The sequence below is a fragment of the Cervus elaphus genome, chromosome 1 (assembly GCF_910594005.1).
Source record: "Cervus elaphus chromosome 1, mCerEla1.1, whole genome shotgun sequence".
In the NCBI taxonomy this organism is placed as follows: Eukaryota; Metazoa; Chordata; class Mammalia; order Artiodactyla; family Cervidae; genus Cervus; species Cervus elaphus.
In genome coordinates this window covers 59,782,795-59,795,364 of record NC_057815.1, presented here as the reverse complement: position 1 = coordinate 59,795,364, position 12,570 = coordinate 59,782,795, and the positions used below count along the sequence as shown (strand labels likewise).

At 38.4% G+C, this 12,570-nt stretch overlaps 2 protein-coding genes across 2 annotated transcripts in view; one reads left to right on the top strand and one right to left on the bottom strand.

Annotated features, from left to right (window-relative positions):
* LOC122694965 (interferon-induced very large GTPase 1-like) overlaps positions 1-12,570 on the bottom strand; it is a 1,416,129-nt gene that overhangs the window by 1,388,515 nt on the left and 15,044 nt on the right. The gene's annotated exons all lie outside the window — the stretch shown is intronic.
* On the top strand, positions 5,823-6,764 carry LOC122695313 (olfactory receptor 2D3-like). The gene has a single exon (XM_043905061.1). The coding sequence runs from the start codon at positions 5,841-5,843 to the stop codon at positions 6,762-6,764; it is 924 nt and encodes a 307-aa protein (XP_043760996.1). The 5' UTR covers positions 5,823-5,840.

Below are 12,570 nucleotides of genomic sequence, written 5' to 3'. Positions count from 1 at the left end.
GCACATGCCTTGTTTTTCTTGCTGGTCATTTCTGTGGGTACCAATGCTAATAGATATTAATTCATTTTATTGTTTCTAGTTGTGTGAGTATTCAGGTTTAGGTATATGAGTGTAAATATATGTAAATTTGTATATGTGATAATATGCACATGGGATAAACATGCACATATTGATTTATTGATTTGTCTAACAGATATTTATTGAAAAACTTATCTGTGTCAAGCAGTGGGGATAAAATAACTGGTGGTATTTCTCTTCAAAATAGAAAAAACCGTCATGTCAATATATGACAAGACCCACTGTGGTGTTGTAAAGTGATTAGCCTCCAACTAATAAAAATAAATGAAAAAAAAAAATAGAAAAAAACGGAGTGACTTGAAAGCAAGTATATATTATGTGATAGAAAAGATGTATTAATAGTTGTCGGGATAAAACCTAGAGAAGCAGAGAAATGGAAAATAGCAACTCAGCTTAATGGCGTGCATGGAAGCTTGGGTGAAGCCGTTAGAGGAGGATAATGGAGAATGACAAGGAGTATACCTCCTTGATCGAGTAAGAAGTGAAGTTACATAGAGGAAAGGGTGCAGGCAAAGGCCCAGGTTCACGTACCTTTAGGTATGAACGTCACGGGTGAGAGTTAGCAAGCAAGGAGAGGTGACCTTGCAGACATCTCCCAGTCAAGCAGAGATGCTCTAGAACCTGATTATACATTAGATTTAAATCTATAAACAATGAAGAATTATTAAATTGGTTTAATGGGGAGTTGAAAATGGTACAGTTAGCATTTTCTGAAGATTATTGTTTGAAAGAGCAATAAAGGAGGCAGAGAAGTCATAGAGATATAATAAGTAGAAATTATGAGGTCAGAAAATAGGTTGGTGATATTAGCAATTGAGAGGAGGAGAGAGATTTGAGATCTCCTGAGATAAAACCAGTGACTATTTCAATTGTCAAATTGATGGAAAGGAAAAAAAAAAACAGAAAAGGACTCCAATTTTCAATCTGAAAATCTGTCTTAGTAGTTTTACCAATATAAGGGAAAGAAAGGAGTATTTATAGAAAAAAAAGAAGAGAGAGATCGTAGTTTCAAGTTTGGCTATCTTAAAAGTTAAACAAGAAAATGTATGTGAAGTAACTGGTCCATATGTGTGCATTAAGTCATGAATATTTACTATTATTCTAGATAATTAAACCTAATGTACACCAAATAATAACTGTGTATTTATAAATAATTTAATCTAATTCCTGTAATAGATACTAATATCCTTATCTTATAGATGCAGAAACAAAAGCTTATGTGGCATAAATAACTTGCTCAATATGACCTTTAGAGCTCAGGTCCAAATCAAGTTGTCTGTCCACAAGACTTATTCCATCACTGTAACATCATAATGATAATCATTACTATTGCTATTATTATTTCTATTATATATAAAAGGAATTTGTCAGTGAGGTTCAGTAGGAAGTTTGATATGTGAATCAGAACTTTGAAAGAAAATGACTCAGTTGCTTAGAGAGATTTAGAAGCCATCAACAGTTAAATGATAGCCAAGGTCAGAAGAGTAGGTGAGATCTCGCAGAGAGTCTATGGCTTCAGAAAGTGAAGAAAAGAGGAAAATGCCGATACTAAATGATGGGCAAAAGAAAAGTATGATAAGGAAAAGAAAAGGAGGTGTCATTGGGAGAAAGAAGGTCTAAGAGAAGGCAAGGGAGAATATGGCTTTGAGAGTATTCATAGTTGTACATATGACTGAGTGATCACACAAGACAATCACAAGCACAATTAATATACTTGAGCATTGAAAGGTCTCTTTGAATTGTGCAAATAGATTTATTGGAGAGATTAAAAATATTATCTCAAGAAGCTTAGAGAGGAGAAGAAATAGATAAAATTCCTTTGTTAGAAGGAGAAACCAGTAGCACAAAAGATGGGGAAAGTAGAAGGAGAACAAAAAGAGGTTATGTTGGAAAAATAACCAGAGAAGAAATATTTGACATTACAAGCACAAGGGAATCCCCTTACTATAGCTAAGACAACTCTTCTGCTGAGAGGAAAGGGTGAATTATTACACAGATGTAAGGATGTGAAGAGGTGAGCAGTTGAACCTATTTATGTTGACATTTTCATTTTTCTGTTATACAGTCACGGAGAAAATCCTGAGTGGTGAGGTTGACCTTAGTTGGGTTAGGGCAGAGAACTTGAGAGGAATAATGTTTCCCTATTTATGATGGGAATATTGGAAAGACACAAGGAAAAAGTAAAGAAAAGAGACCACGATTTGTGGAGGCATTGGCTGTAATAAGAAACTTTGGCATTTGTTGTGCTTTTTCTCCAACTTAACCTAACAGCTGAAATATATATGAGACAAAATCAAATTAATACAGACTTCAGATTCAGGAAATTATATATGGATTTAACAGAACCCAATGGAAAAGAGTTTCAAGGAGGAAGACTACCAAACAGTGCCAAAAACAGAGAAATGAAGAATGCACCCAAAAGGGTTGAGTCTCAAATTATGGGAGAGTTTGGAATAGTTTTTCAGTAGAATCACAGGAGTAGGAATTATACTGAAAATAATTAAAAAGGAAAATGGATGGGAACTTTCAGTCATGCATATATTTGGCAATGAAAGAGAATGATTGGAAAGTTTGGCAGCAAAATGAGAAAAATTAGGCAATGGCTAGAAAGGACAGTAGAACCAAAGAAAGGCTGTTGTGTATCTGTGTCTGTGTACATTTTAATACAAAGGATGTTTTAACATATTTGTTTATCATAAATGAAGGCAAAATCAAAATCAAATATAAGAAAAGAAATTCAAATTGTATTATCACTTCCAAAAGACAAAAATGAAGATTCTTGCCTTTGTTAATGGTTCTTTAAAAGTAATGTGATTTCTGGGGGAATTTTATTTTAGAAAGTGACACTTGATAATTACCTGTTGAGTAAATAAGGCAACAAATGTGATCAGATGCCTATTCCTTCATGGCTAATGGATTTGGTATCATGATTATTTTTTTTCTCATTCCAAGACCAAAAAAAAATTCTTTGTACTTTCTCTTCCATTATGTTTTGTCACTGTTTGTGTTCTATTTCTCAGATTTTTTGCATTAGAGTCTGGCATGTATTATAAAACAAAATGGAAGATGTACAGGTGAATTGGATATTTGTTGGTTATCTTTTTAATATCCTTTTTTCTTTGCTCAAAATTTCCTGATTTCTTTTGGGGATACATATTTTTGCAGGGAATCTGACTCTATTACACATCAGACTTTATCTTAGTACCTTTGATGAGAAAGCTGTTGCAAAGAAACTTTATTTTTCTGATTAGATGAGAGCAAGAAATCGTGCATCCCTCATAGTTAGGATGAGGACTATGTGGAAGACTATAAGGAAACATGTTGAGGGTTTGGATAGAACCTCACCTGAAGCCAGCCCTAAAATGGATTTTCAGTAATTTAAATCTATAAGATACCATTGCTTTTTTGTTTTTTGTTTTTTCATTATTATTAGTAGTGTTAGTAGTAGCATGCTCTGTTGTTGTTCAGTCACTAAGTCATGTCCTACTCTTTGTGATCCCATGGACTGCAGCATGCCAGGCTTCCTTGTCCTTCACTGTCTCCTGGAATTTGCTCAAACTCATATCCATTGAGTCAGTGATGCCATCCGGCCATCTCATCCTCTGTCGCCACCTTCTCCTCTTGGTCTCAGTCTTTGCCAGCATCAGGGTCTTTTCCAATGAATCAGCTCTTTGCATCTGGTGGCCAAAGTATTGGAACTTCAGCTTCAGCATCAGTCCTTCCAATGAATGTTCAGGGTTGATTTCCTTTGGGATTGACTGGTTTGATCTTGCAGTCCAAGGGACTCTCAAGAGTCTTCTCTAGCACCACAACTTGAAAGCATGCTCTAGTACCCAGCATACTTGTCAAGATCCTTGACACAATAGTTAGGCTCCTATATCTCTCACAAAATCTTCTAAGTTGCAAGTCTAATCCAGTAACCTGAATGTTAAAGGTAAATTTATGGTAATTGTATGGTCACCAGTGGTACCAAACTCAAACTGACCTTGATGCGCGTTGGCCCTGCTAGCACCCAGGACGTGTTATTTACTATCGGCAGACACAGCTGGGACTCCCCGGCTGCAGAAGGCAGCCTATCAGCATTGCCTTCATTAGGCTTCCATATCAGGTTCTGTACTTTCTCTCTTACTTTAGGTCCTTGAAAGCAGAGCCTGAGAAAAGAGCTTGGGTACAGTTTATTTGAAAACTGATCCCAGGGATGGCTTCATGAGGAATGGTGATTAGGAAAAAAACTCTTAAAAAAGCTCTTTAGAGGAAATAATAATAACAGTAGGAGTAATAAACAATGGGGGCTTAACTATATAGAGCTCAACTTCTAAGAAGCATACAGATGCCTCCCAGAAATGTCTGGTGCACTTATTCATCAATTCCCATTGTCCATTGGTTAAAGGTTGCCTCTGGGACATTAACTTACCCATGCTTCCAACACTGTGGGCAGAATGCTGAAAGACAGCAGGGGTCCCTGAGGTAAATTGTCTGTGGTGCCAGGGGAGTCAGAACTGTCCACCATGGCTAAACCTGAGGTCTGAGGTGAGCTGAAATTGTGTGACAGGGCTGTGTAATATTCAGTTCAGAAGTTCCTCTTTATCATGTGAAATGTTTGTATAAGGGTCAGGATTATAGTCCATGGTCATAACTTCCTCTTTTCTTCCTTGTCCTGTTTGGATTGCTACTTAAGCCTCTTTATAAAAACACAATGAAAAAATGCAAGAATTAATAATAATGATTTATCTATTTGAACTCCCAAGCCATGTTTTGGGAGTATTATGGACAAATTTGACATTTGCAGGGAGCCGGCCTGAATGTACAGGCCCCTTACGGCTCTAAGAGAGATCAAAAGGTCTCTCTTTGTCCTGCCACCCCTTCTTGTTAAAGTATAGACTGGCATTTGTCTCCTTCAGGGAAAAAACACACCGGTGACCTTTTTGCCTGTTTTTCTGGTGCTGATAAGCTCATCATGCCTGAAACCTGTTTTCCATCTAATGTTCTATTGATGAAGCCTGTTTTCTATCTAATGTTCTAATGATCTTAATCATGTTGGGCGCTAGGGTAATTAATGCTTTACTGATCTTAAGTGTGGGAATTTAAAACATCTGTAGCTCTGCACGTATGCAAAACCCTCGATCTATTCTTAGTAACTCCTGTTAGCATATATATAGGTGTGGTAGTCTTCAATAAAGTTGGCGGAGTCAGACGCAAGCGGACTCCGTCCCTCTCAACCCCATCTTTCTCTTTCTGAGTCTTCTTTTTCCTAGGTACTCTGGTGATTGCGTTCTTGACCAGTTCGTTTGCCGGCAGGCTCCGGCAGACATTGACCCCTATTTTTTAAATTTTGAAATATAAAAAGTGAGTGGTTTTTATTGATTAAACAAGTTCATCTCATTCTTAGACTGCTGAGTCTGCAAGTACAAAATATTTTTGAGGTGAAAAAATGAAATCAAAACAAAGACAATACCTGTAATATATTTTATTTAGCAATTGTAAATTACCTTGTCAGGAATTGTCAAGAAACTGTATAGACTGTGATACTCAGACTACCAAGTGGATCAAGCAAGGAAAACTGGGCTTAAAAAGCTATATAAATTAGTGAAAATGACAATATGCATTCTAATGCTAACTGGCACATTGTAGGAAGCAGCTGGAAGCAAAGAGTCCCCAAGGTACACTTGTTAACATTGCACTTGTTTATAAAGCTTGTGAAATCAAACATTCAGAATACATCTATTCTCCTTCTGATGACAGGTAAACAGGGATATACATCAATGGGAGAAGGAAACCAAACTTTTGTGCTTGAATTTACCTTGCTGGGACTTTCACAGGATCCAAAGATCCAAATCTTGCTGTTCTGTGTTTTCCTGATCATTTACCTTCTCTCTGTTTTTGGAAACTTGCTCATAATAATCCTTATCCAAACTGACCCTCGACTTCACACTCCCATGTACTTCTTCCTCAAAAACTTGTCCTTTGTTGATCTTTGTTTCTCTACAAGCATCGTTCCCCAGATGTTGATCCACTTCCTTGTAAAAAAGAAAGCCATTTCCTTTGCTGGGTGCTCACTGCACATAGTTGTCTTCCTCCTAGCAGGGTGTACAGAGTGTGCTCTTCTGGCGATGATGTCCTATGACCGTTATGTGGCAGTCTGCAGGCCCCTACACTATTCTACTCTCATGACCCAGAGGGTTTGTGTCCAGTTGGCCACAGTGTCCTGGATCAGTGGGGCATTTGTATGTTCAGTGGACAGTGCATTTACACTCTGTCTCCCCTACCAGGGACAGAACATAATTAATCATTATTTTTGTGAACCTGCTGCACTCCTGAAGCTGGCTTCTGCAGACACCTACAATGCTGGAGTGGCCCTCTTTTCAATGGGTGTGATTGTTCTCCTGTCTCCTGTCTCCCTCATCCTGGTCTCTTACTGGCATATTATCGCCACTGTGATCCGGATGCAGTCAGGGGAGGGGAGGCTCAAAGTGTTCTCTACCTGTAGCTCCCATCTCACTGTTGTGGTTCTCTACTACGGCTCTGGAATATTTGCCTACATGAGACCCAATTCCAAGACAATGAATGAAAGGGATAAGGTCATTTCTTTGTTCTATTCAGTTATGACTTCAATGCTGAACCCCATAATTTACAGCCTGAGGAACAAGGATGTGAAGGGAACTCTGAGCAAACTGGCTGGAAGATAGTCAACATTCAGAGGCAATGATTTTTGACACTTTGAAAAAGTACTTTGAGCACTGTGATATACAACAATAGCTCTACTAGCTTCATCCTTTTCTTTCCTTGCCTTGTTTACCTCAGTTGATTTTCTTCTCTACAAATATTCACTGAATGCCTACCCTATGAAAACACTGTGCCCAGAACCTCAAAATATGTGTAACTTAATGCCTTTCTTAAAAAAACTTGAAATTCACAAGATAACACAAATATAACTCTTTTAAGAGGTAACTCTTTCAAAACCTAAAAAAAGAAGAAATATTTCACAAACTTTTGCACCGCAGAGGAAACCATGAACAAAATGAAAACCTATGGACTGGGAAAAATATTTGCAAATGATGGAATCAAGAGCTTAATTTCCAAAACACACAAACAGCTCAACCAACTCAATAACAAACAAACAAAAAAAACCCAATCAAAAAATGAGTAGAAGACCTAAACAGATGTTCCTCTAAAGAAGACAGTCACAGTCACTGTGCGTGTGTATGTTCAGTCGTGTCCATCTGAGCATAGCCCTATGGACTGTAGCCCACCAGGCTCCTCTGTTCATGGAATTTTCCAAGTGAGAATACTGGAGTGGGTTGCCATTTCCTACTCCAGGGGATCTTCTTGACCCAGGGATTGAGCCTGGGTCACATGAATCTCCTGCACTGGCAGGTGGATTTTTTACCACTAGTGCCACCAGACAGTTGGCCAATTGGCACCTGAAAAGAGACCCAACACTGCTAGTTATTTGAGAAATGCAAATCAAAACTATGAGAAGTCACCTCACACTGGTCAAAATGGCCATCATTAAAAAGTCTACAGAGAACAAATGCTGGAGAGGGTGTGGAGAAAAAGGAATCCTCCTACACTGCTGATGGGAATGTAAATTCGTGCAGCCACTATGGAAAACTGCGTGGTCATGCCTTCCTTTTAGGAGAAAGACAATGATTAAATGGAAAATTAAACTTGGCAATCTGCATAACTTTAAGTAAATGAAAGTCACCTAGTCATGGACTATACAGTCCATGGAATTCTCCAGGCCAGAATACTGGAGTGGGTAGCCGTTGCCTTCTCCAGGAGATCTTCCCAACCCAGGGATCGATCCTGGGTCTCCTGCATTGCAGGCGGATTCTTTACCAGCTGAGCCACAAGAGAAGCTACATGAACACAGGATCACAATTTAAAAAAAAAAATTTTTTTTAAATTTTTAAATTTCAATGTCTAAAGAAATCTTATTGATCATATTATCTAACTAATGCTTTAATCTCTGTAATTTTCTTAATTAACTCACACTGAGCTTTTTTATTAAAATGTCTGGGAGGTCTACATTCATTATATTCTAGCCTCAATGACTTTCTTTTTCTTCCTCAAAAAGAAAAGTGCATTCAACCTCCAGTCATTAGCACTGGATATTCCCTGCATCTGGAATGTTCTCCTAATCAGCCTTGGTGCACTTAACTCGTACTCAATATTGACAGTTCATTCTCAACAAAACTGTCAGCTCACTAGGGCCTTCACCGAACATACAGTCTAAGACAACACCTTTTCCAGTCACTCCCTATCTCCATTATTGCTTGCTATTGTGCTTATGGGACTTCTATCTCTGAAATTATTCATTTGGAAACATCCAGATTAAAACCAACTTGAAAGATGGAATGACAAAATTAATAAAAATCCAAGATCTGTAAAGGGAATCTGGCTATAGTGGTGTGTCATAAATATAAGAAGGAAAAAGACTGAAGAAATGAGAACTACTCAATAGTGACAAATGCAAAAGGATAGTGAAAAGATTAGAACTGAAAGACTGCTCATCAGAGAAGAAGAGACATTGGATAGGTGCCTGCAGACAGTGGTTTTGTTATTCATTTTTTATCCATGATCTAGTCATTTCCTGTTGGCAGCAAGAATCCTATTATAAGTCCACTTATAAAATCAATATGGGATTAAATTATATAATATTTCAATTCCTTTCCAGTTCTAATATAATATGACTAAGTCCCAAATAATTAATAATAGTGTAATTCAGAAAATTAAATAAGTATTAATATTGAATTATATACTTCAATAATTCAATACAGTATCCTTCTTTCTGATTCCCTTCAGTGTAGTAACTGGTTATTCCAGATCCTATGTCCGTCATTCTCTTTTGTTCTATTCTCTACAGTTTTTACTGAATCCACAAGTATTCCTCTAAAAAGATTTTATCTGAGTTTTTAACCTTATAAAGGTTATTCCTATTCCTTATAAAAGTTTTCTGTACTTTTTATTTTAAAAAACTCCCTGTTCGCGGCACAGAAACAGGGACACAGGCACACAGAACAGAATTGTGGACACATTGGGGAAGGAAAGGGTGGGACTAATTGAGAAAGTAGTACTGACATATATACAGTATCATGTGTGGAATAGGTGACTAGTGGGCAGCCACTGTATAACACAGGGAGCCCAGCCTGGTGCCCGGTGATGACACAGAGGGGTGGGATGAGAGCAGGGAGGGAGGCTCATATGTGTAATTACGACTAATTCCCATTGTTGTAGAGCAGAAAGCAACACAACATTGTAAAACAATTATCCACCAATTAAAAAAAATTTATCTGAGTTTTTAACCTTATAAATGAAGTACCATGATACATAATCTTTAGGGCTCTTTTTTCCACTTAATATTAAATTGCTGAATTATTTGTTTTGTTGTATGTCCTTCTGGTTCGTTTGTTTTGATTGGGGCATGATATTCTTTTGTGTGAATATTTATCTATTCCACTGTTGGTGGACATAAAGCTTGTTTCCAGTTTGTTTTTTTTTAATTGTGAACAATGTGCTCTTACATTTCACATGTGTAAAACCTTCTTTTGGGTACATCCTTTTATGAGAAAAATAAAAAATCTTGTATTTTATTTCTTTTGTTGTACTTCTGCAATAATTTTCTTGAGCATATTCTTTTTATAACCAGAACATAAAAAATGTATTTTTCATTTGCTTAAAATTGAAAGAAAAAAGATATAACTTCAGCAGCAGTTTCAGAATTTTCTGGAAAAATAAGTGATTAAAGAGAGACTAAAGAATGAGGAGGACCTGGCAAAAAATTGGGTGAGGGAATGGCCTGAACTGAAGCAGTGATGGATAGAGGCAGGTGCTGTATCATTCATTATCTTAGAAGCAGCTGAGTCCACTTGACCTGAGAGCAGGAACATGCACACAGGTGTGCTCATGAATTAGTGAAAGAAAAAGGGAGAAACAAAAAATTTAAAAGTCTAGAAAGTTTCAATAAATCAGTTTGATACTAATTAAAGCTCAAGGAAGGAAGGCCTGATATGAACAGAAGCACTACAAAGTTCATTTCTCTCTGGCTGATAATGGCCCAGGCTAGAGGCACAAGATGGGAGACGGGGAGCTGCAGCATTTACAGAACCCACAAGATACACTTTGTAATTTGGAAAGAGAGCTAACCAGGGGCCCTTGCTTCTTAGGTCATTCACTGACACTGTCTATTTACTAGGACTTTGGAAACAGCCTCGGTAAATCCACGTGAGGGCAGCATAGCCCTCAGGCCTTAGAGCTCATTTAGTGGGTAAAGTTTGCTGGAGTTGGAGGCCAGGAGATATGCCTGGGAGAGTCATTAAAATTTTGTTTCCTGGAGCAGCATTTTCAGGGGAAGTCATGTCAGCTGAGGGGATGAGACCATGATGCCTCCCCCAGGACAGGGCCCCAGCTCACTGTTGCCCCAGGGACAGTGAGGCTGGTGTAGAATCTCCATTGGGCAGCTCCTTTTATACCTTTTTAGTCAAATACCTTCTCATCTTTTTTTGTGGCTCCCAGTAAGATAGAAATACCTGAAAGTCTGAGTACCTGGACTCAAGAATTCTGTAAGAACGATGCCAAGGCTCTGAAGGCTTTCTTGCAAGGAGAATGGACAAGAGAAGTGCATAGAGATTTAGCTCCTTGCTTCCCCAGGATCCTGCCCTAGGCCCTCATCTTCTCGTTGGCATCCATTTCCACCCCCAGAGAGGACTGGCAATGTGACTGGAGGTGTCTTTGACCTCTGATTTCAGTCACAGCTGTACACCTGCCTACATCTTCCCCTGCCAGAAGAACCATCACCTCTTTCTTCATCTTCTTGAGCATCTTCATCCCTCAAATGACTCCCAGGGCAGTAGGTGTACTCAGGCAGCTGAACCTCTCCCCATGTGAGGTAAGGGCTCTTTCTTTGTTTCAAGAAAATTGAGTGGAATCTGGGTCTTGAGATATATGGTCAAGACCTCACTGCTCTGCTTCTTAGATTCTCAGTCTCTCAGCCATTATAACTCGTCCATTCCCTTCTATACTTTAGGTACCCTTACATATACCCACAATTGATCTGTTCCACTGGCAAGACCTGGGTTCCTATACTTCCTGATGCTGGCATCCTGGTAAAAGTCTCAGTATTACCTTTAGATCTAGATTATCCTGGCCTCAGATGGTCTGAGGTGTACCCATAAAAGACTGGGATCTCAAAAGAGGATGATCTAAAATCAGTTTACGTGCCTGTTCGATCTATGCCTGCTTGATATTAAAGTCCAATGCTACAGAAAAAGCTAGTTGAAGTCAATGACTATTTTAAAGTATGCTAACAGTGATACAGAGTAATAACATAAAGATATGATTCCAAATTTTTGACTCCATCTTCTTCATTGGCTTTGTCTGACCATTTCCTATAATTTCAGCAATGCCCCTCTGTTAATCTCGGTTTCCAGTCTCTTCCCTTGATCTGAGGTATTCACCCATCACCAGCAGTTTTCCAGAAGGGGGCTCATCCTGTGTAGGCACACTATATGTTTTCTGGCATTTATCTTCAGATGACTGTACTGGAGACAAACTAGAGAATGGAAGGAAGGAGAGCAGGGCTCTGAATCAAGGGGAGGAAGACAGATAGAAAAGATCTTGAGTCCTAAGAATCACCACTTTACTTAAGTCCTGCTTTTTCTTTTAAGTCCTGTCCAAATTCCTGGAGCATAAATCTGGATAAATATAACCAGTTAATTATTTTCTTCCCTTTATTAATATATCCATTCCTGTTTTTAATTCAAGGAAAGTATTTCAAGATACATATATACTAGGAACTGTACTAAGAATTGTCGTTGAATTTATGTTTTTGTCTCTGCCAATGGGCAAAGAAGTTCTTCCAGTCACTATTTCTTAGTTTCAACGTATAGACCTGGTTTTATGAGGCCAGAGAAAGATCTCAGACCCCAAAGAATGATGAAACAGCTTTACAAGAAGATGATTTTCTAGTTGACTTCTTGCCTAGACTTCACTGTGGCACAAGTGCAAGGAGGACACTTGTGCTTGTACTGCTTCAACGTTCTGACCTTTATAGTGCGGTCTCCTCTCTCTGCTTTGCACTCTGACCCCTTTTTCCTTAGCCCCCTTATATTTGTCTGCAGCCTGTAGCTTGTATAAGTGACATAGAAGTGATCATATAAAGTTTCCTTTCCTGATACTTCACTTAGATAGACTCGTAGTATGTTATACTTTCCTTCGTATTTCATTGCCAGTAGATGTGTGTAGGTGTTTAGGTAATGGGCTTTTCACATCCATGCAGTTTCCCTAGCATCAAATATAGTGCCTGGTCTGTTGTAAGCGCTTAGTAAATCTTTATGGAGTGAATGAAAGGAACTAGATCAATTGGAAAAGCCTTCTAATTTTAGGATTTTATCATCCAACTACTGAAAGGTCCCAACACTAAGTTGACAACGTTGGTGACATAAACTGAAGACAGAGGGGTCAGAGCAGAGGATACAAAGGGAAGATGAAATA